The sequence below is a fragment of the Homarus americanus genome, unplaced genomic scaffold (genome assembly GCF_018991925.1).
Source record: "Homarus americanus isolate GMGI-L3 unplaced genomic scaffold, GMGI_Hamer_2.0 scaffold16430, whole genome shotgun sequence".
Classification (NCBI taxonomy): domain Eukaryota; kingdom Metazoa; phylum Arthropoda; class Malacostraca; order Decapoda; family Nephropidae; genus Homarus; species Homarus americanus.
Genome location: NW_024729259.1, coordinates 644,253 through 667,085, shown reverse-complemented (window position 1 = coordinate 667,085; position 22,833 = coordinate 644,253). Strand labels below are relative to the sequence as shown.

The following is a 22,833-nucleotide window of genomic DNA, read 5'->3' as shown; positions in this document are numbered from 1 at the left end:
AACCACCTGAGCTTTAGGGATCACCCTAGACTGGGTACCCCGGGGACGCCTGAACTTTGGAGCTTTGGGGACCACCTGAACTGGGCTTTGGGGACCACCTGAACTTTAGGCACAGGGGACCACCTGGACTTGGCTGGGGACCACCTGAACTTTGGGCACCCCAGGGGACCCACTGAACTTGTTTTGGGCGCGGGACCTGGACTGGGCTTTGGGGATTTGGGGACCACTGGACTGCCCCAGGGGGACCATGGACTGGTTTGGGGGACCTGTTCCATTTTGGGGACCACCTGAGACTTTTGGGGTGGCACCATTTTGGTCCTGGGTTTGGCCTTTGGGACCTGAACTTTATTTGGGGACCAGTTTTGGGACCAGGTGCCTGGGCTTAGGCACCCCAGGGGACCCACTGTTTAGGCACCCAGGGGATCTGCACCTGAGCTTTTGGAGGCACTGGCTGCATTTTGGGGACCACCTGAACTTGGCACTGAGGTTGGACCCTGGACTTTGGGCCCCAGGGGGACCAACTGGCTTTGGTTTGGGTGTTTAGGCACCCCAGGACCACCTGAACTTTGGGCACTTGGGTGGTGGCCCAGGGGACCACTGGACTGTTTTGGGGACTGCACAGACTTTATTGGGACCCTGTTCATTTGGGGACCACAGACTTTAGGCACTGAGTTTGTAGGCTTTAGGACCAACTGAACTTTGTTTTTAGGGGATACTGGACTTTAGGCACCCCAGGGGATACTGAGACTGGCTTTAGGGGACCTGACTTTGGCACCCAGGACACTGAACTGGGCTTTGGGGACCCCTGAGTTTTTGGGCTTTTGAGGGTTACCTGGACTTTGGGCACCCCAGGGGACACTGACTTTAGGCACCCCAGGGGATACCTGAGACTTTGGGCACCCAGGGACCATGCCTGGACTTCATTTTGGGGACACCTGAACTGGGCACCCAGGGGACCAACTGAACTTTAGGCACCCAGGGGACCATGCCTGGACTTTGGGCACCCAGAGGGACCACTGACTTTGTTTTAAGGGGACACACAGACTAGGCACCCCAGGGGACCACCTGAACTTTGGGCACCCAGGGGACCACACAGACTTTGAGCTTGGGGACCACCTGAACCCCCAAGGCACCCAAAGAGAATGAGAATAAAGGGTGGTGGGGAGGAATGGGAGAAGACGTATCTAAGCATGGTTGGAAGTGAGCCTGGAGAGGAGCGAGAGGAAATGGAGGAGAGGGATAGATGAAAGAGTTAGAGGGACAGGGAAATGGGAGAGGAGGAGGGAAGAGGAGAGAAAGTATGTGAAGGAGAGAGGAAGGGAGGGAGGAAGAAGCAAAAAGATAAAGAGGGAGAGCAAATGGTATGTTGATAAAAAAAGAAAAGGTAACAGGAAAGAAAGAAAGGAGATAATTGGACGTGAATGAGGGAGAGACAGGTGAGAGAGAAGAAGAAGGAATGAGGAGAGAGGAGAGAGATGAAAATGAGAGAGAGAGAGAAAATGGGTTAACCTAAACCAAAAAAGAAAATAACAAAATAACAAACTCCATTAGTGACCGAAAAAGACAGACGAAGGAAAGACATAACGGAATAAAGATACATATACGTCGGTCAGATTCATGTGGGTAATGTCACTTTCACTGCCATACAGGACAGAGGTTCGTACACAAAGAATGCATCATATTCATTGACACACTATATATAGGTCAGATTCATGTGGGTAATGCCACTGTTCACTGCACGCAGAACAGAGGTTCGTACACAAAAAGAAAATACATCACATTCACCAGCAGCATATATGGGTCAGTGGATCACATACATTGGAGTCATATTCTAATTGAAGACTAATCAGTGTGGGCTAGCAAATTTGGGATAAACAGCAAGAATGTCCTCAAGCACACCTGATTCAATGAAGTAATTACATAGTTCAAGATACAGTAAGTCAGGTGGCCTGAAGTCTTTGACAGTGTCACATTCTGTCCTTATGCTGGCCATACCGGTACCTCTTGTTACAAAATTTGTCATATTTACTAATGCTACAACTGTCAGGTCTCTCTGCATTTCTCACTTCTTCTAGATCATAACAAGGCAGGGATAACTTACACCTCCTGGCCAGCTAAGCTTCCAGCTAGTTTATCTAGCGCAACAAAACCCTTAAGTAAGCTGAATTGTCCTTTAAGCCGAGCTGTCGGCTTTAATATAAGCTGGAGGTAAGATAAGAGCTCTTAGGCAGTAAAAGGTAGGAGGGGTAGTTCCTTCTTGTTCCTGAGTCGCAGTAATGTAGTCAGAGACGGAGGGAGAGGGAGGAGAGAGGAGGAGAGGGGAGAGAAAAAAGGTTAGATATGGATATATAAGAAAAAGAGAAAGAAACACCATATCACTTTGATTTCTCTTTCGGTTTTTCTCTTTCTCTTGGCTCTCCTCTCGTTCTCTTCCAGTCTCCTCTTTTCTCTCAATCTCCCTCTGCCATGTGTCTCTATCTTGTTTCTCTTTCTCCTTCTATCCATTCATTCCTTTACAGTCTCCTCTCCTCTATCTCCCTTAAAGAGCTTTTTGTATCACAGGTATTTATGAAGAGAATATTTCACCTGAACAACTTCTCGAGAAGCTGTGATACCTTGAATAATTCTCTCCTCCTCCTCCTCCTCCTTCTCTCTCTGCCTGACGTGTATATAGCCTTCATCGTCACCCTGCACTCAACACCTTCGGCTGTGTAAGTTATCGATCGATGGGCAATTTCTTGAGAATTCATTATTTTGACTGATGGTTTCCAAGTTGTGTATAAGACCATCTGGGAGTATAACTTTTAGTGGTGGGGAGGAGGTGGGGTGTAAGGATATGGATGGGGAGGTAGGGTGTAGGGTATGGATGGGAGGAGGGAGTGTAAGGGTATGGATGGGGAGGTGGGGTGTGGGATATGGATAGGGAGGAGGTGGGTGTAGGGGTATGGATAGGGAGGAGGCGGGGATGGGGAGGAGGTGGGGGTGTGGGGTATGGATGGGGAGGAGGTGGGGGTGTAGGGTATGGATGGGGAGGAGGTGGGGGTGTGGGGTATGGATGGAGGGGAGGAGGTGGGGGTGTAGGGTATGGATAGGGAGGAGGCGGGATGGGGAGGGAGAGTGGGGGTGTGGGGTATGGATGGGAGGAGGACTGGCAAGGAATGGGGAGAATGGGGAAGTTGGAGTAGAGTTAGGTTAGGCTAGGTTAGGTTAGGTTAGGTTAGGTTAGGTTAGCAAAGAGATAGGGAGGCGTGAAGAGGTGGGGAATGATTGGTTGAGAGGGGAGTGTTAATTCCTGTGGGGAGAATGGGGAACAGTTCAAGATGGTTAGATAAAATAGGGTAATTTAACCTGATTAACTATATACAAGTGGATAGGATTTGAATGCCCGGGGATCGAACCAATGAACTCTTAGGCCCGGGGGCGAGCTATGTATCCATTTGGACGCCGCACCTTTTGGGTTTGATTAAGTTAGGATCAATTGCTAGTCCATTTGATCAGTTAATGGCCTGACATTATGGTTTGGTAAAACTAATGCTTTTTTCCCTGCGAGTGCTGAGGAAAAACTGCTGGAAGGAAAAGGAAGAGGGATATGAGAGGTAAGGAGATTAGGAATAAAGGAGGGGAGGTGGAATGGAGGGAATAGAAGAATTGGGGTGGGATGGGATGAAAGAGGACGAAGTTATAGAAAGGGAAGGAGAAGGAAAAGAAGGAGAGAGGAGAAAGAGAAGGAATGAGGCTCATCAACACCCAGTCCAGTATATTTCACCCATGACGTCGCCCATTTATCTGCCTCAACGGGACGAAGAGAGAGAGAGAGAGAGATTAAAAATTTGATTGATCACTTCAGCTGACGAGATCAAATTTGTGTCCCAACCTCATTATCCTTAATGTGTGGAGAGAGAGAGATGCAGCCAATGATGCCGTACAATAATTCACAAACTTCCTTCACCGGGAAATTGACTTGCTTATTACCTACTGATTCAATGGTGGTGGTTGTGGTAGTAGTGGTGGTGACTGTGGTGATAGTAGTGGTGATGGTGCTGATGGTGGTGACAGTTGTGATGGTGGTAATTGTGATTTTGGTGATAGTGGTGGTGGTGTTAGTAGGGTAGTGGTGGTAATCGTGGTGATGGTGGTAGTAGTGGTAGTGGTGGTGGTAATGGCAGGGGTTCCCGGGTGACTGGCAAGTGTTAACCCACAAAAAGGGGACTCCCCTCTGAGGGTGGGTTTTACCCTCTCTCCCCTCTCCACTTCCTTCTTCTCCTCCCCCTCCTTCTCTTCCTTTCTTCCCCTCTCTCCCTCTCTCTCTTCTTCCCCTCTCCCCTTTCTCTTTCTTAGTCTCTCCTCATAACCTTCCGTCTCTCTTCCTTCCCTCCATCTCTCCTTCCTTCCCCCTCCTCTCCCTCCCTCCCCTCCCTCCCCTCTCTCTCCTCCCGCCCCTTCCCTCTCTCCCTCTCTCCTCCTCTCCTCTCCCTCCCTCTCTCTCCCTCCCCCCTCCCCCTCCTCCCTCCCCTCTCCCTCTCTCTCCTCCCTCCCCTCTCTCCCCTCTCTCCCTCCTCCCTCCCTCTCCCCCTCTCTCCCTCCCCCTTCCCTCCCCTCCCCTCCCTCTCCTCCCTCCCTCCTCCCTCTCCCCCCCTCCCTCCCCCTCTCACCACAGTAATCAGTTAAGCTGCTGCCACCACACTCATATATGAATAAACCATCTATACTGAATGTGTCGGGGCGATTATGCCACATATATACAGATATGTGTAAGTATACTGTATATTGTCTGTATAAAATGTATACTGTACAGCATATGTGTTATGAAGTACTCAAGCAAATGGAGGTGGGAGGAATAATGAAGAGAGAGAGAGAGAGAAAGAAGTAGACAGAATGGGGAAAGAGGAGAGAGAGACGAACAGGGAAGGGAGGAGTGTGTAACATGGGTTAACATAAAGATAGAGGAGGAGGGAGGGATGGAGGGAGCAAAGGGAAGAGAGTGTGAGGGAGGCACGCTTCCCTAAATCCGGGGTTCGTATGAGGGTCTCAAGGGGAGTGTTCAATATGCGTCACACTGCTCCAGGAATTGTGTGTGTGTGTGTGTGTGTGTGTGTGTGTGTGTGTGTGTGTGTGTGTATAAAACAGTACACCCAGTTATCCGTGTACACCATTACTTCCGTACACACAAATGTGGCCATGTAAGGACTTCCCGTGAGTCTAATGGAATGTTTGGTATAGTGTTTTTATTCATGTGCGTATTTATGTGCGGGTTTGAAGTGTTTGTGTGTGTGTGTGTGTGTTTACATGTGTGAATATTTGTTCAGGAATCGTTTGTGTGTGCGTGTTTGTGCGTTCAGTGATGTGTATATAATTGTGTTAATATGTGTACACGTTTTCTTGTATTTTCTCTGTGTACGCTCTTGCATGCGCGTATATGTGTGTGTGTGTACGTGTGTGTGTGTGTACGTGTGTGTGTGTGTGTGTGTGTGTGTGTGTGTGTGTGTGTGCATGTGTGTGTACGTACAGAGATTAAGTTCAGGTGCACATCAGTCATGTGTGTTTTATGTTTATGTCGAGACTATAAAGATCTTACGAGACTTCGGCTGAGCACCTCCACGTGGACCAGCTGTGTTAAAATAGCTCTCTCTCTCTCTCTCTCTCCTCTCTCCCCCTCCCCCCCCTCTCTCCCTTCTCTCTCTCTCTCTCTCTCTCTCTCTCTCTCCCCTCGGGTGACTCAACTCTCCTTTATCTTGTTCTCTTCCCCTTCACTCTCATCTTCTCTCCTAAGCTCTCACCTATATTGTCTCTATATATTTTCTTTTTACTCTTTACTATCCTTGTTCTCTCCCTTCATTCTATTCTCTCCTTTCACTCTATTCTCTCCCTTCATTCTATTCTCTCCCCTCACTCTATTCTCTCCCTTCATTCTATTCTCTCCCCTCACTCTATTCTCTCCCCTCCTCTATTCTTTCCCTCCTCTATTCTCTCCTTTCACTCCTATTCTCCCCTCACTCTATTCTCTCCCCTCACTCTATTCTCTCCCTTCATTCTATTCTCTCCCCTCACTCTATTCTTTCCCTCACTCTATTCTTCCCCTCCTCCTATTCTCTCCCTTTCACTCTATTCTCTCCCTCCACTCTATTCTCTCCCTCCACTCATTCTCTCTCCCTCCTGTTCCTCTCCTCACTCTATTCTCTCCCTCACTCTATTCTTTCCCCTCACTATTCTCTCCTTTCTCCTATTCTCCCCTCATCTATTCTCTCCCCTCCTCTATTCTCTCCTTCATTCTATTCTCTCCCTTCTATTCTTTCCCCTCCTCTATTCTCTCCCTTTCACCTATTCTCTCCCTCCTCTATTCTCTCCCCTCACTCTATTCTCTCTCCCTCCTGTTCTCTCCTCCTCCTCCTATTCTCTCCCCTCACTCCCTATTCTTTCCCCTCACTCTATTCTCTCCCTTTCACTCCTATTCTTTCCCCTCCTCTATTCTCTCCCTTTCCTCTATTCTCCCCCCTCCTATTCTCTCCCCTCCCTCTTCTCTCTCCCTCACTGTTCTCTCTCCCCTCCTCTATTCTCTCCCCTCCTCATTCTTTCCCCTCACTCTATTCTCTCCCTTCCTCTATTCTCCCCCCTCCTCTATTCTCTCCCTCCTCTATTCTCTCTCTCACTGTTCTCCTCTCTCTATTCTCTCCCCTCCCTCCTATTCTCTCCCTTCACCTATATTAACTCCCTCACTCTCTCTATTCTCTCTCTCCTTTTCTTTCTAATGTCCTCCCTCTTCTCCCCTACCTCCCCTCTTCTCCCTCTACTACCCCCCTCCCCTTCTCCCTCATTTCCCTCACTTCCCTCAGGGTCGGCTACTGTTCTTATATATTGATTTCTTCCCTATTTCAGGCTTCTGTAGTGCCGGGAGGAAGGAGGAGAAGAAGGTGGAGGAGGAGGAGGAGGAGGAGGGAGGAGGAAGGAAGAAGGTGGAGGAGGAGGAGGAAGGGAGGAGGAGAGAAGAAGGTGGAGGAGGAGGAGGAGGAGGAGGAAGGAGGAGGGAGGAGGAGAAGGAGGAGGAGGAGGAGGGAGGAGGAGGAGGAGGAGGAGGAAAGAAGAAGGAGGAGGAGGAGGAGGAGAAAGAAGGAGGAGGAGGAGGAGGAGGCCGTGTTTGTGCGTGTGTGTATTGTGTATATGTGTATTAGTCTCTGTTTGTGTTTCTCTGTGTGTTTGTGTGTGTGTGTTTATGGGTGTTTGTTTTTATGGGTCTGCGTGGTGTTTGTGTGTGTCTGTATGTTAGGGTAGAGTCTCAGGTTTACTTTGACGCCATTGTTGTTGTTTTTACAGGGGTTCGACGGATAAAGTCTCGCTTCACTGGTTACAAGGGAGAGATATAACGAGGTGGGGAGAGAGAGAGAGAGAGAGAGTTTAGAAAAGAAAGAAAGAAAGAAGAGAGAGAGAGAGAATCATCCTCATTAAATGAATTTGTCTCATTCGAAACTACAAACATAATGAAATGACCCATAAAATGTAATATCCACCACAATCAACCACCACAACTACCACAACCAACCACCACAACTACCACAGTCAACCAACACTTTAACAACAACCATCACAACCATCACCACCACAACTACCACCATCACCACCACAACTACCATAATCAAATGTAAGGACAAAAAAATTAAGAAAAACAAAAATATTACTTCCTACCTCTGTATGTGTGTCTGTCTGTTTATGTGTGTGTGGGCGTGTGTGTGGGCGTGTGTGTAGGTGCGTGTATGTGGGTGTGTGTATAGGCGTATGTATGGGCGTGTTTGTGGCCATTAGTCATTTGTTCAGCTTCAACACAAAGTCAATTTATATCCCAGTGTCCAGTGCTAATTTATTATCACCCATTAATCTGCGTTTGAAGAGAAAAAATAATTATTCTTAAAAAAAAACTGTACTGTACTAACAGGATTTTTCGTATTTTCGCTTTTTTCGTATTTTTCGTATTTTTCATATTTTCTTTCTATTTTTCGTATTTTCGGTTTTCTCTTTCGGATTTTTCGGATTTTTTGTTATTTTTCGGATTTGGGGATTTTTTTTCGGCCAGGGAGAATATTTAGTTCTAAAACTGGACAAATTTTTTGTAGTGGTGGGGAATATTTTTGTCTCGTCTCTCCTGTTTTAGTTTTTATTCCTCTCACCCTCCTCCTCACCCTCATTCCCCCTCCCCTCACCCCTCACTCCTCACCCTCACTCCTCACCCCTCACTCCCCTCACCCTCACCCCTCACCCTCATCCTCACCCCCTCCTCCTCACCCTCACCCCTCACCTACCCCTCAGTCCTGTCCCCTCACCCACCCCATTCCTCATCTTTGATCTACTGTGTTTGTTGACGCCAGAGAGTGAGGATGAGGGGAGTCAGGATGAGGAGAGTGAGGATGAGGCGAGTCAGGATGAGGGGAGGAGGGTGAGGGTGAGGATAGTGAGGAGATGAGGTGAGGATGAGGGTGAGGATGGTGAGGAGGTGAGGTTGGGTCAGTACATGAGATGACATGTTTCCTAAGACACTGGAGATGTTTACTTGTTTATTTGTTTGATATTGTTGTTGTTTTTTTGTTGCTGTTGTTGTTTCTTGTTCTTCTCGTTCCTTTAGTTTTGTCTATTTCATCTAACAACTTCTCTCTCTCTCTCTCTCTCTCTCCCTCCCCCTCCTTGGCCAGTGGACATTAACTGTGGTATCTTTGTATGCGTGTGTGTGGGAGTCAACAAACAAAAGGTCAGTGGATATATCATTGTTCTTGGCATGTCATACTTGTTCTGGGGGCAAAATAAGGCTATCCAACACGGACCAGGAGACATGGATTGGTTAGGTTAGGTTAGTGTGGAGGTCCAGCCATTGATGACTCCTTCTTGGGTTGACAGCCGTGGATGATGAACTGAGGTGACTGTCTGAATATTGAAGGAGAGAGAGAGAGACACCCTATTGAACCTTGAGCTGAAAATAGATCAAAAGTCTATCGAAAAACTTACAGCAGATCCTCGTTATTAAAGCTATATATTTCTCCTACCTTATATATATAGCTTTATAAACTCTTTTATGAAATAGATCAAAGATAAATACTCAGTTGGACACCAAAAAACAGACAAAATTATCAATCCATCTTCCCTTCCCTCCTTTATCTCTCTCTACCTCTCTACCTTCTTCATCTCCCTTTTCCCTCTTTCCTCCCTCTCTATCCTCCTTCACCCCCCTCTCTGTACCTCACTTCCTCCCTCCTTTCCCCCCTCTCCCTCTCTCTCCCTCTCTACCTCCCTCTCATTATTTTTCCCATGCTTCAATTAACTCTCTAAAAGTGTACAATTTAATCACATCTCCCTCACTGATCGATGACTTTGTTCAAGCTTTTTCCTCTTTACTCCGCAAACAGTGGCGGTGACATCCACAAACACGGCCTAGTGAGGTGTGGGGGGGGTGGGTGTGGGGCAGAGGTGTGGGATGGTGGGGCGAGGTGTGGGATGAGTCAGGAAGGGTGTGGGATGGGGTGGGGTGGGGAGGGGTGTGGGATGAGGTGGGCAGGGGGTGTGGGATGAGTGGGGTGTGGGGCGAGGGTGTGGGATGAGGGTGGGCAGGGTGTGGGGTGAGGGTGGGGCAGGGTGTGGGGTGAGGTAGGGGTGTGGGGTGAGGGTGTGGGATGGGGTGGGTGGGGCAGGGGTGTGGAGAGGGGAGGAGGTGTGGGGCGAGGTGTGGGATGAGGGGGGGTGTGGGCGAGGTGAACGTTGGAGGGAGGATGGGGTACGTGACCTCCTTCTTGCCATCTGCCCGTGGACATTCTTATATAACTCTAGCCATCTTGCGTTAATAAACTTAGCCCACTCCTCTCTCTCTCTCCTCTCCCTCCCTCTCTCTCTCTCTCTCTCTCTCTCTCTCTAACGTTTCGTAGCTGACCAGTCACTGCCTTTTATTTCTTACAATGGACCAATCAATGGGTTTTATTGCTTACGGTGGACCAGTCAGTTGAGTTTTATTGGTTACGAGGGATCCAATCAATGTTCTGGTTTCCTCAGCTGAACTGTAAGTGGCTATGTTTGATTTCAGTCGACCAATAAGAGCTTTATTTCCTTTGACCAAAAGAGACTGTTGACTTTATCCAACCAATAAGAGACTCTATTGACTTCTTTCGACCAATAAGAGACTCTGTTGACAACATGAAAAGCGTCATTTAGAATTTCTTGTTGACAGACTATATAGGTCATAAATACTGAACATTATATAAAGGTTACAATATATTATTTTAAGTAAGTGATAGAAGTATATAAATAAGTCATGGTTAATAAAATATTGTATAAGTTTAGATAAGGTTAAGTTAGGATATGTTACGTGAGGTTAAGTTAGGTTATTTATTATTATTATTATTATTATTATTATTATTATTATTATTATTATTATTATTATTATTATTATTATTATTATTATTATTATTATTATTATTATTATTATTATTATCATCTCCTTCACGCCATCACCCCCGCTAAATGTATTCACTTGCATTAACGCGTCATTTATAATTATGTTTTAAACTCATTATAAACTCAAGCAATTTAAACATACACTTTCAACATTATCAACATACACCACCACCAAACATTCACACAATTTACACACTAAATGTAATACAGTAGTGTGTCAGTGATTCTTGGTTCACAACAGAGGCGAATCAGCTCATTTCGCTCTGATTCTTTATTGTGTCATCACCATCATCATCATCATCATCATCATTATCATCATCATCATCACCATCATCACCATCATCATCATCATCATCATAGTATCTTCCTCTTCCTCCACCTCTTCTTCTTCCTCCTCCTCCTCCTCTTACATCATTCCTATATTTAATTTCTAATCTATAAATTATTTATTCGTCGACACTTGACTGTTTATAAGCCATGACGTCAGAGCTACCTGAGTGGCCAATGAGAGCGAGAGGATTAGGTGACGTCATGCAATCGGATCAGGGGTCATGCATGCGGTGATGACGTCAGTAATATGACGTAGACTAATGACGTAAGCACACCGAGATATATGTAGCTCACACACACACACACACACACACACACACACACACACACACACACACACACACACACACACACACACACAGGTTAGGATAGGTTAATTTCCCCTTCTCTTATTATCTTTTTTTCTCTCTCTCTTTCATTAACGTTTATGTATTATCGTTTTATCTTATCATTTTATTGTTATTATCACTTTCGTTATCTTTTGTTGTTTACATACAGCGCCTTCGTGACTTGACATTGTGAAAGACAGACAGACAGACAGACAGACAGAGGCAGAAAATCAGGTAGGTGGAAGAACAAGGCAGACAGAAGGAGACGTATAGATAAACACAGGCAGGGAAAGACAGATAGACAGAGAGGAAAAGACAGACAGACAGGGAAATGCAGATAGACAGACGGGAAAAGACAGGCAGACTGACGGGGTAAGTAGAAAAACAAGGGAAAATATACAGCCAGACAGACGGGGAAAAACAGACAGACAGTTACAGACAGACACAGACACAAAGGAAAAACAGACAGACAGACAGGAGAAAAGAGAGTCTATGCTATTGAGCGTGGGCAGGTGTGTGAGGGACCCAGTTGGTGTGAGTAATCCCTCCCCCCATTGTTTACATCCTGGTGTTAGTTGCCATGGTAACCAGCCTGCCAGTCACAACCCGATATTTTTTTTCCCCAGGATTAACTCGAGCGGACTTAAATATACTTTCTCCAGCTGAAATGTTTTGAGAGAATGCATATGATTTTGTGTGTGTGTGTGTGTGTGTGTGTGTGTGTGTGTACAGGAGTAGTTTACTATAGCATTGGTTTACATAGTTGGTTGATCATTAACCTACTTATGCTAACCTAACCTAACCTAAGTAATATAATTTGTCCTTAAATAAAAAGAAAATTAAAATAAACGAGCTTCTTCGGGTAAAGATGGGAGAAATATTTCCTTTACGGTGAATTGAACAAATCGGTGGTGATTTAGTTCATCCTGGGGAAAAGATTACGTTACCTCCCTCCCCCACCTTCCCCCTCTCCCTCCTCCTCCTCCTGCCGAATCCTAGCTGATGAGGTGAAATAAGTCCAAGAGTGGGGGGAGGGGGGGGTAGAGAGGGATGGGAGGTAAAGAGGGAAGTGGGGCAGAGAGGAAAGGGGGTAGAGAGGGAGGGAAAGGGGTAGAGAAAGGAGGTAGAGAGGGAAGGGAGGTAAAGAGGGAGGGGGTTACAGAGGAAAGGGGGTAGAGAAAGGGGGTGGGAGGTTGAGAGGGAAGGAGGTAGAGAGGAAAGGTGGGAGGGTGAATTGATTTTTTCAGTAGAACCCGGAATTATAACTTTTTCGTTGTTATGTAATATACAAATAGGTTCTCAATTGACTAATCCTGCGGTGGTGGTGTTGATGCTGTGGTAAAACTGTTATATATTGATATTTGTCGGCCGTAAAGTTATTGACGCGGATTTCTGATAGATGACGTTGAAAAATATAGATACGTGAATTAATTTTGTGGTGGACTTTATGTTTTAACATTGTGGGTTTTGATTTGATTATTTTTATGTGAAGGTACGAGGAACAATAGTGTTTTGATCGTGTTATTATTGTTATTATTATTATTATTATTATTATTATTATTATTATTATTACCAAGAATAAAACGAAAAAATTACCAAACAATTCATTAATATTCAAGGGTTCTCTCAGGTCCCACCCATAAAGTCAACAACCAATTAAATCCCTTAAAATCAACACATTCGCTCCGCCCATCCAGACTTAACCAATGAGAGAGGTGTGTTGTGTTTTGCCTCTGATGACGTAAGCTTCTCTTAGGTCAGTGTTCATTAATATTGTTCGCTGGCCTGTTGTTGTCTTAGGGTCCGTGTTTGGGTTAGATTAGAACATAAGAACAAAAGAAATTAAGGAGTCTGCAATAGGCCGGTTGGCCTGTGCATGGCAGCTCCTGTCGAGAGTTACAACCACTCTCTATCATCAATGGATCTATCCAGCCTCCTTTTAAAACTTTCCAGCGTTCCAGCACTTACTACATAGTTGCTAAGCTTGTTCCACTCGTCCACCACCCTATTTGTGAACCGGTTTCTTCCTATCTCCCTCCTAAACCTAAACTTATCCAACTTGAATCCGTTGCTCCGAGTCCTATCCTGCTCGGATATTATAAGAACTTTATCTATATCCCCTTTATTGATTCCTTTCACCCACTTAAATACTTCTATCATATCTCATCGCACTCTTCGTCTTTCTAGGGAATGGAGTTTGGTTCTTTAACCTATCTTGATATGGAAGGTTTCTAAGTCGGAATCATTTCGTCATTCTTCGTTGCACCGACTCAGTGAATTGATATCCATTCTATAATAAGGGCACGTCACTGTTGATCTCAGTATCCTAGATCGTTTCTGTAGATTATGAACAAGAGTGGGCCCAGTACTGACCCCTGGGGAACCCCACTGGTTACACAACCCCACTCAGATTTAACACCATATACGCTGACCCTCTGTGTTCTATCGGTGAGCCATGATTTTATCCAATTTAGAACTTTCCCCTCAATACCATGAGCCTTAACTTTTCTCAGAAGCATCTGATGCGGTACTCTGTCAAACGCTCTGCTAAAGTCTAAGTAAATAACATCGTAATTTTCTTCATTATCTGCTACCTCAAAGACTTTCCTAAAAAACGTCAGCAGATTTGTTAGACAAGATTTTCGCTTTGTAAACCCATGTTGAGAGTCGTAGATTAATTTGCTTTTCTCTAAATGCGATCGGATGCTATTTGCTATAATTGATTCAAGAAATTTCCCCACTACTGACGTCAAACTAATTGGCCGGTAATTTGACGCTGATGCTGTCTCCCTTTTTGAATATGGGTACTACATTTGCTTGTTTCCACAAGTCTGGCACAACTCCCGTGTCTAATGATTTTGTAAATAAATTTACGAGGGGTCCGCTAATCTGTTCCTTACACTCTTTCAAAACTCGAGGGAAAATTTCATCCGGCCCTGGGGATTTTGTCTTCTTTAATTTATTTATCTTCTTAAGAACATCCTCTTTTCTGATAGTGATATTCTTTAATTTATCTTCTTCATTTCCCCTAAATATCAGTTCCATCTCTGGAATTTCCTCGTGAATTTCTTCTGTGAAAACTGATAAAGAGTAGCTGAGGGAATTACTACACCACGTCAAACCCCTCATAACACCATCTGTGAGGGAACTACTAACCACGTCAAGCCTCTCATAACATCATCTGTGAGGGAATTACTACACCATGTGAGTCCCCTCATAACACCATCTGTGAAGGAACTACTACACCATGATAGGTCCCTCATAACACCATCTGTGAGGGAATTACTACACCACATCAGGCCCTTCATAACACCACCTGTAAGGGAACTACTACACCACGTGATGCCCCTCATAACACCACCTGTGAGGGAGTTACTACACTACGTGTCTGCTGTTCAACACCTCAGCGCACATGATCTACGTGACCTCCACTGTAAACATTAATCTGTATGTTCACTGTTTATTCCTTCACCTTTCTCTAATGAAGTCTTTTGTTAAACCACCAATGTATGTGTATGTAATAAGTCATTTATGTCCATTGTAGATTTTCAGCCTTCGGGCTACTGAACTTTTTCAATAAACCGTTAATTATTAATATTATTATTATTATTACACACACACACACACACACACACACACACACACACACACACACACACACACACACACACACACACACACACACACACACACACACACACACACACACACACACACACACACACACACACACCTCTCCCTCTCTCTCTCTTGCCCATGAAATTACATCATCATTGTTTTTTCCTCTCGAGGACAGAAGGTAAAAATATTTTCCCAATACGTTGCTAACTATTGTTCTCCTTGTGTGTGTGTGTGTGTGTGTGCGTGTGTGTGTGTATGTGTGTCTATGTATATGTATTCTTGTTTATATAATGCATTCATGTGTGTGTGTGTTTAATAATAAACCCAAACAACAACAATAATAAATAAATAAAAGTTTACTTAAATTTACCCCAACAAAAACACGAAAACAAACAAAAACTTGAACACAATACAAATACACCGAAATATATAGTGACACGGGGAGTAGGTTGGCGGCCATAAACCTTTAGTATAACTTCAATACAAAAACAGGTAGAGAAATGGAATGAACAAACAATTTATCTTCAAACTAGTGATTGCTTTTTAATAGGGGTTGGAATATGCGGTGTAACGTGGGACAGAAATTCCTGATCGTGAAACTTCAGGTGGGAGATGATGGTGGTGATAAGATTAATGCAAATGTTTTTGTTTTTTTATCTTAGTATCATAGATGAGGTGACGAGGATTGATTGTACAGTGTGGATAGTTTTGTGTGAGTGTGTTAACGTCAGCCTGGAGGAGAAGAAATGATCGCCTCGTCTGGATATATTTAAATCTGTACGGGATGGTGAGTCAACATTGTTCTCCTGAGGGTGGTGCAGGCGGGGTGGGTGGTGGGTGGGGGTGGGGGAGGGTTCTCTTGTTGTGACTCGCTTGGCTGAAGACGTCTCAATGCTGGAGTCTTCTAGCCTGTCTGGTTGTTTCTTTGTCTGTCTTTCTGTCTGTTTCTTATTAATTTTTTCTTTGTTTCCTTGTCTCTCGTTTTTTTTTGTATTTCTCAATTTCGCTTTCTCAGTTTCTGTCTCTCTTTCCGTATATATGTCTTTCTGTCACTCTCTTTTGTCGTCTCTCTCTGTCTGTTTGTTTCTCTTGTCGTCTGTCTTTCTCTTGTCGTCTGTCTGTCTGTGTCTATCTCTGTCTGTGTTGTTACTGACAGGAAGGAGAGCCGTTTGGTCAATCATGCGGTTCTTTCACGTTGTCTCCAGCTATCAGTAAGATCCCCACAGAGCCACTCGTCAGATTAGCGCTGTCATCTTCAGTCATTAAAGGCGTTCATCCTGGGACAAATTCATCTTGACTGCGCCGTCCTCCCAAACTCCTCCTTGGAGATGCCCTTAACTCTTCAGCAAGTTCTCAGGCGGATCACCACACAGTTGGGTCCAGAATGGAGCGGCACCGTCTTAAAAGTTCTTGAAAATATTCACCAACTCTTCACTGGTTATACAGATGACAAGATGAATTAAGTCAAGGAATGAAGAAGACTGTTGGAATCTTCGTAGGATTTCTTAAGATTCTCGTCAGATCTTCAATAAGGATCCAGACGCTTGGTAACAGGATGGATGACGTAATGGGTTACTCCTGAGGGAAGCAGCATCCTTTTAGCTCCTCAGGGACTCTTCCGCGTCCTCAGCAAGTTTACAGGTACATGGTGACAGGATGGATAACCTCGTGGGCGGGACCTGCGGGGGGGCGGCATCTTCGGGCAGCAGCTCTTCTTTAAACTGTCTCCAGCTACTTAGCAGCTTCCAGGAGCACGGTGGCCAGATGGGAGAGCACAGCGTAGATTAGAAGGGAGTGGCTCCTTCCTTATCCTTCCAACACACACTCCAGCTCCTCAACTAGCTTTTAGATAGATGGGGACCAGGTAGATACTGTCAACACCAGGTGAGAGGGAACTGGAGGAGAGCTTTAAACAGGTCAGCTCCCACATGTATAAAAGGTGTCCGGGTGAACTCAGCCGACCCGTTGACGATGAACACAATCTTTTGTTTCTGTTGGTTTAAAGCAGAAGTTACTGTACCACACACACACACACACACACACACACACACACACACACACACACACACACACACACAGGATAGTTCTCCGTGTTGGTTCTCTCCTGCTCAGTTTTGTAGATTACTGTCGGTTTTGGTAAACATAGTCTCATCGGATCACCTGAAGACTAACCTCTTACTTTTTTCACCTTAAGATTAACCACCTTGATGTTAATCTAATCTAATCTAACTCCACTAAGGCAGCGTCAGGGTGTTTAATCATCAGTTGAAATAAGCTCGGGGACTAATCTTCAGGTGATCCATTTAATTTGAGTTTCCCAGAGAATTAAACTGATTACACCACCTTAGTTCCTCTGACTGGTTGACTGACATTCAAACTGTACTATACTACCTTGATCATGTCTATTGTATTGTTACTAAAGCTGGTTTACACTCGCTCCAGAAACTCTCTCTACGATTATGTGTGAAACAATATGACACAACAGACGAAGGATTTTGACAACTCTACCGAGACAGTGGGAGTCACAGTGTTCATTTTGAAATTTATCGGTCACCTCCGTCAAGATACTTTTTTAGGGGGCGAGTGTATGTATTGATTGTTGGCTAAAGAAGAGGCGCTATTGATCATGAGGTCAAAGGTGGGAGGTCAAGGCCACTGATCTTCCTCTCCCGGGTTGGTCTTCCTCGCTGCCATGACGCCGCTGCCACCGCTGCTGCCTCACGTATGACACACACACACACACACACACACACACACACACACACACACACACACACACTCACACACACTCATCCCCAATTAGATATCCCATTAAGATAACAAGTTGTATCTTGACGATCTCATTTCAGTCAGTTATTCATTAAAGTCTCTGCTTATTATTGCTGTCTAATTATACCTTCTCTTACGTTGTTTATTCTATTTTTCTGTTTGTTTTTATTTCCATTTTACGTCGTTTAGGTTAGGGGGGGGGGAGTGGGAGGGGGTAGGAGAGGGAGAGAGAGGGTTAAGTCACCATAGGTCACGTTAGGTTTGGTTGCGTTAAGTTAGGTTAGGTTAGTTTACGTTGTTAGGTTAGGGTACGTTAGGTTAGGTTAGTTTACGTTAAGTTAGGTTAGGTTACGTTAAGTTAGGTTAGTTTACGTTAAGTTAGGATAGTTTACGTAAAGTTAAGTTAGTTTACGTTAAGTTAATTTTCTAGTAAAATAAACTTGGGAGTAAACCTTCAGTGTTCAATGTTTATATTCACCATAAACATTGGGTGATAAAAAATGTTCATTAAAAAGAAACTCGAGGTAAATAAAGAGAGAGAGAAAGAGAGAGAGAGAGAGAGAGAGACTAGCAAACATCTGCACTGGAAGGATAAAATTATTCTATATTATATTGCAAGGAGGTGAGTGACGGAGGAGGCGAGTGAGAGAGAGTTGGAGGGAGGGAGGAAAGGAGAGAGAGGGAAGGGGGGAGAGAGGGGAAGGTGGGTGAGAGACGGAAAAGAGAGTGAGAGAGAAGGAGAATGAAGGGGTAAAAAGATGGGAAACGAAGGAACAGACAGACTGACAGACAGACAGACAGACAGACAGACCAAGTACTACACAGGACAGGTATACTCAGGTGTCCTTCAATTACCAGTGTAAAAAAATAATAATGTGTATTGGCGCCACTTGCTGTAGTGAATAACTGAATAAGATATCTTTTAGTGAATGTATTATTAAGTAAATTATAAATAATGACTAGGTTGATTTCCGATAAGTGTAATTGATTTTGTAGAGAGAGAGAGAGAGAGAGAGAGAGAGACTGCAGGGGGCTAATGAAGTAGGTGGTGATAAAGAGGGTAGAAATGAGGGAGGATTAGTTAGTTTCTTTTTCCTTTCTTCCTTCTTATTCTTCTTCCTCCTTCTCTTTTTTTTCCATTACATGACCTTTCCATTCTCTTCCTCGTCCTTTTCCTCTTCCTTCTTCTCCTAATTTCTTCCTTCCTCCTCCTCCAACTTCCTTCCCTCTTCCCCCTCGTCTTCCCCCTCCTCTTCCTCCTCTTCCTTCCCTCTTCTCCACACCTCACTTCCCACACTAATGACCAATCCAGTACTCAATCTGACTCCAAGTAGAGGTCACTTGGATCCTGAATGACCTGACGTTAAGGATTCTTGACCTCGTCTCTCTCTCTCTCTCTCTCTCTCTCTCTCTCTCTCTCTCTCTCTCTCTCTCTCTCTCTCTCTCTCTCTCATCTGTTTGTGTGTGTGATAAATAAAATACGCAGACAAAAATCCCAATATTCATTCACACAAACGTACACACACACACACACACACACGTACACACACACACACACACACACACACACACACGTACACACACCAGAACAGAGGGGTAGCCCACACCTCTTTGATCTACACACACACACACACACACGCACGGGAACAATATCACATGTAAACGGCTACAAATCCCGAATTCCCTTTTAAGCTCACAAGAAGATTCCCTCTAAGGCACTAACAACAGAGCCCGGCACTAGGTCGAGTCCCTCCCCCTCCTATACTAGTAATGCAATTGTCTGAGTGTCTGTTGAAGTAAATATTATGTGAAGGTCATATGTGGCATTATAGTGGTGCCAGTGATATTGTAGTCTAGATGTGCTTTGTGATAACTACCAGTGTAGCAATATAGTGGTGGTTAGGTTATGGTGATCGTGATGTATTGTGTTAACTACCCATGTTATAGTTTATTGGTGGTTATTATTATTATTATTCTTATTATTTTTATTATTTTTATTATTATCATCATCATCATCATCCACCCCCTCTTCTCTTCTCCCGCCCTCCTCCTCCTCTTCCTCCTCCTTATCATCATCATCATCATCATCATCATCATCATCATCATCATCATCATCATCAAGTACTTAGCCCCACGAGGGCCCAGTCAGTCAGCTGGGGATGTGATAAGTGATAACAAGAAACTTTACCCATCATAACTTTACCTCGTCTGATGTTATGTCTGGTGTTATGTCTGGTGTTATGTCTGGTGTTATGTCTGGTGTTATGTCTGGTGTTATGTCTGGTGGTATGTCTGGTGTTATGTCTGGTGTTATGTCTGGTGGTATGTCTGGTGTTATGTCTGGTGTTATGTCTGGTGTTATGTCTGGTGTTATGTCTGGTGTTATGTCTGGTGTTATGTCTGGTGTTATGTCTGGTGTTATGTCTGGTGTTATGTCTGGTGTTATGTCTGGTGTTATGTCTGGTGTTATGTCTGGTGTTATGTCTGGTGGTATGTCTGGTGTTATGTCTGGTGTTATGTCTGGTGTTATGTCTGGTGTTATGTCTGGTGGGTATGTCTGGTGTTATGTCTGGTGCTATGTCTGGTGTTATGTCTGGTGTTATGTGTCTGGTGTTATGTCTGGTGTTATGTCTGGTGCTATGTCTGGTGTTATGTCTGTGGTGTTATGTCTGGTGTTATATCTGGTGTTATGTCTGGTGTTATGTCTGGGGTGTTATAATGCAGGGTGCTATGTCTGGTGTTATGTCTGGTGCTATGTCTGGTGTTATGTCTGGTGTTATGTCTGGTGTTATGTCTGGTGTTATGTCTGGTGTTGTTATGTCTGGTGTTATGTCTGGTGCTATGTCTGGTGTTATGTCTGGTGTTATGTCTGGTGTATGTCTGGTGTTATGTCTGGTGTTATGTCTGGTGTTATGTCTGGTGTTATGTCTGGTGTTATGTCTGGTGTTATGTCTGGTGGTATGTCTGGTGTTATGTCTGGTGTTATGTCTGGTGTTATGTCTGGTGTTATGTCTGGTGTTATGTCTGGTGTTATGTCTGGTGTTATGTCTGGTGTTATGTCTGGTGTTATGTCTGGTGTTATGTCTGGTGCTATGTCTGGTGTTATGTCTGGTGTTATGTCTGGTGTTATGTCTGGTGTTATGTCTGGTGTTATGTCTGGTGCTATGTCTGGTGTTATGTCTGGTGTTATGTCTGGTGCTATGTCTGGTGTTATGTCTGGTGTTATGTCTGGTGTTATGTCTGGTGTTATGTCTGGTGTTATGTCTGGTGTTATGTCTGGTGTTATGTCTGGTGCTAAAAAAGTGGTTAGGTTAGGCTAGTTTAGGCTGGGTTAGGTTAGGTTAGGTTAGGCTAGGCTGTGTTAGGTTAGGTTAGGTTGTGGGTTGGGTTAGGTTAGGTTAGGTTAGGCAATATTTACAAACACAACTGTCGCCAAGTAACCAGACTACCACAGCCAGGGATACGAACCCTTGTTATTGGTGTGATCAATAGCCACGTCTACTGGCTCTCCACTACACCACTGTACACCTCACGAACCCCGAAGCTGGATGGTGTGGATGTGGGTGTAGTTGGTGGGTGGAGTGGATACGTGATGTTGGGAGGGGTTAGTGAATGAGGTGGGTTGGGTGGACAGGTGAGGTGGGTTTAGTGGGTGTGGGTGGACAGGTGAGGTGGGTTTAGTGGGTGTGGGTGGACAGGTGAGGTGGGTTTAGTGGGTGTGGGTGGACAGGTGAGGTGGGTTTAGTGGGTGTGGGTGGGTGGTTTCAATGCCTCCACACCTGTGTATATACCGTACAGTGAGTCGTTGATGTCTAAAACTTTTTACTTTTTCTTCTTTTCTTTATTGCCATCCACTTCTTCTCTTTTCTCCTATGCATCATATTCTGACATAGAGCACGGTGCGATATTCCAATCTGTGTGAATTAAAGTAACAAGAGAAGAGGGATGAGAGAGGGGAGATAGAAGGGAAGAAGAATGAAAGAGGAAGAGAGGAATAATGGAAGAAGGGAGGAAGAAAGGGAGTGAAGGAAAAGGGAGGAAAGAGAGATAGAGGATTGCAGGGTGAGAGGAGTAAAGAAGAGAGGATAAGGGAAAGATTAAATGGAGAGAGAGAGAGAGAGAGAGTCGGGGAGGTTAGGTTAGGTTGAGAGCTGTTTAAAATGGGGGCCACTTAACCTGTAGCAGCAAAAGGGTGTTCCTGCAGCCGTCACCTCACCTTCAGGGTCGCCGGCTGGAGTTTCTGATGGCTTACGTAGCCAACATATCCGGCTGCTGACACCTGCCGGACGCCGGACACCCGCTAATAGCTGGCTGATGGCAGGCCTTTGACTGCCACGGCTAAAGGTTGAGTGTAAACGAGAGGAAGGGAGGGAGGAAGGGTAGGTGGGTGGGAGGAGGAGGAAGTAGGTGGGTGGGAGGAGGAGGAGGAGGGTAGGTGGGAGGAGGAAGGGTAGTGGGAGGGAGGTAGGGAGATTACGACATAAATTGTAAGTGGGAGGGAGAAAGGGAGATATTAGAGGAACAAAGGAGTAGAAGGAATTAAGTCGTCGTACTCTTGTCATTCTCAATCCTTCCTTCCTTCCAACCTTCCTTCCTTCCCTCTCTGTCTCATTACTAACCCTTCCTCCTCTCTCTCTTCACTTTTACTCTCTGACCTACAAACACACACACCAAACACATCTCTAATCCTCTTCTCCAGAACCGCTTCTATCTCGGGACAAATTTCTACTTCGTCTTCCTCCTCCTCCTCCTCTTCCTCCCCTCCTTCCTCCTCGTCCTCCCCTCCTTCCTCTTCGTCCTCCCCCTCCACCCCCAAACACACACATCTGTCCTTGTCTCAGTAGATGCCGCCGCCGTTGTTGTAAGCACCATAACCACACATCCAAGACTCCCGCTGCCTGTACCTCAGTCCTCAACTCCGCCTCAGGGATCCAAAACCACACGGGCGCATCTAAAGCCCATTCACCTCTCCCCCCCTCCTTCCATCTGCTCTCTCTCTCTCTCTCTCTCTCTCTCTCTCTCTCTCTCTCTCTCTCTCCTACCACAGACGATCCAATCCTGTCAGCGGAAGTTGGATTCCCCTCTGACGATGCTCTGGGTGGAAGAAAGTTCGTGTAGGGAATTGTGGCGATCGTTTTTATATTTGGGTCTTCAGTGTGTGTGTGTGTGTGTGTGTGTGTGTGTGTGTGTGTGTGTGTGTGTGTGTGTGTGTGTGTATGTGTGTGTGTGTGTGTGTGTGTGTATGTATGTGTGTGTGTGTGTGTGTGTGCTCGTATTAATATAATTATACATTTAATTTCAAGTCCATTTATGTAATTAAAAAGCTGTATAATTTTCTTCGATATCTTATCTTCTTATCTTT

General features: G+C 44.9%; 2 protein-coding genes across 2 annotated transcripts in view; one reads left to right on the top strand and one right to left on the bottom strand.

Moving 5' to 3' along the window:
* LOC121866371 (flocculation protein FLO11-like) overlaps window positions 1–22,833 on the top strand; it is a 108,893-nt gene that overhangs the window by 50,961 nt on the left and 35,099 nt on the right. The window lies entirely within an intron of this gene.
* LOC121866526 (proline-rich proteoglycan 2-like) lies at window positions 106–911 on the bottom strand. The gene is made up of 3 exons (XM_042366293.1): window positions 763–911; window positions 416–636; window positions 106–329 (listed from the first exon to the last, which is right to left on the bottom strand). The coding sequence occupies exons 1-3, from the start codon at window positions 909–911 to the stop codon at window positions 106–108; spliced, it is 594 nt and encodes a 197-aa protein (XP_042222227.1).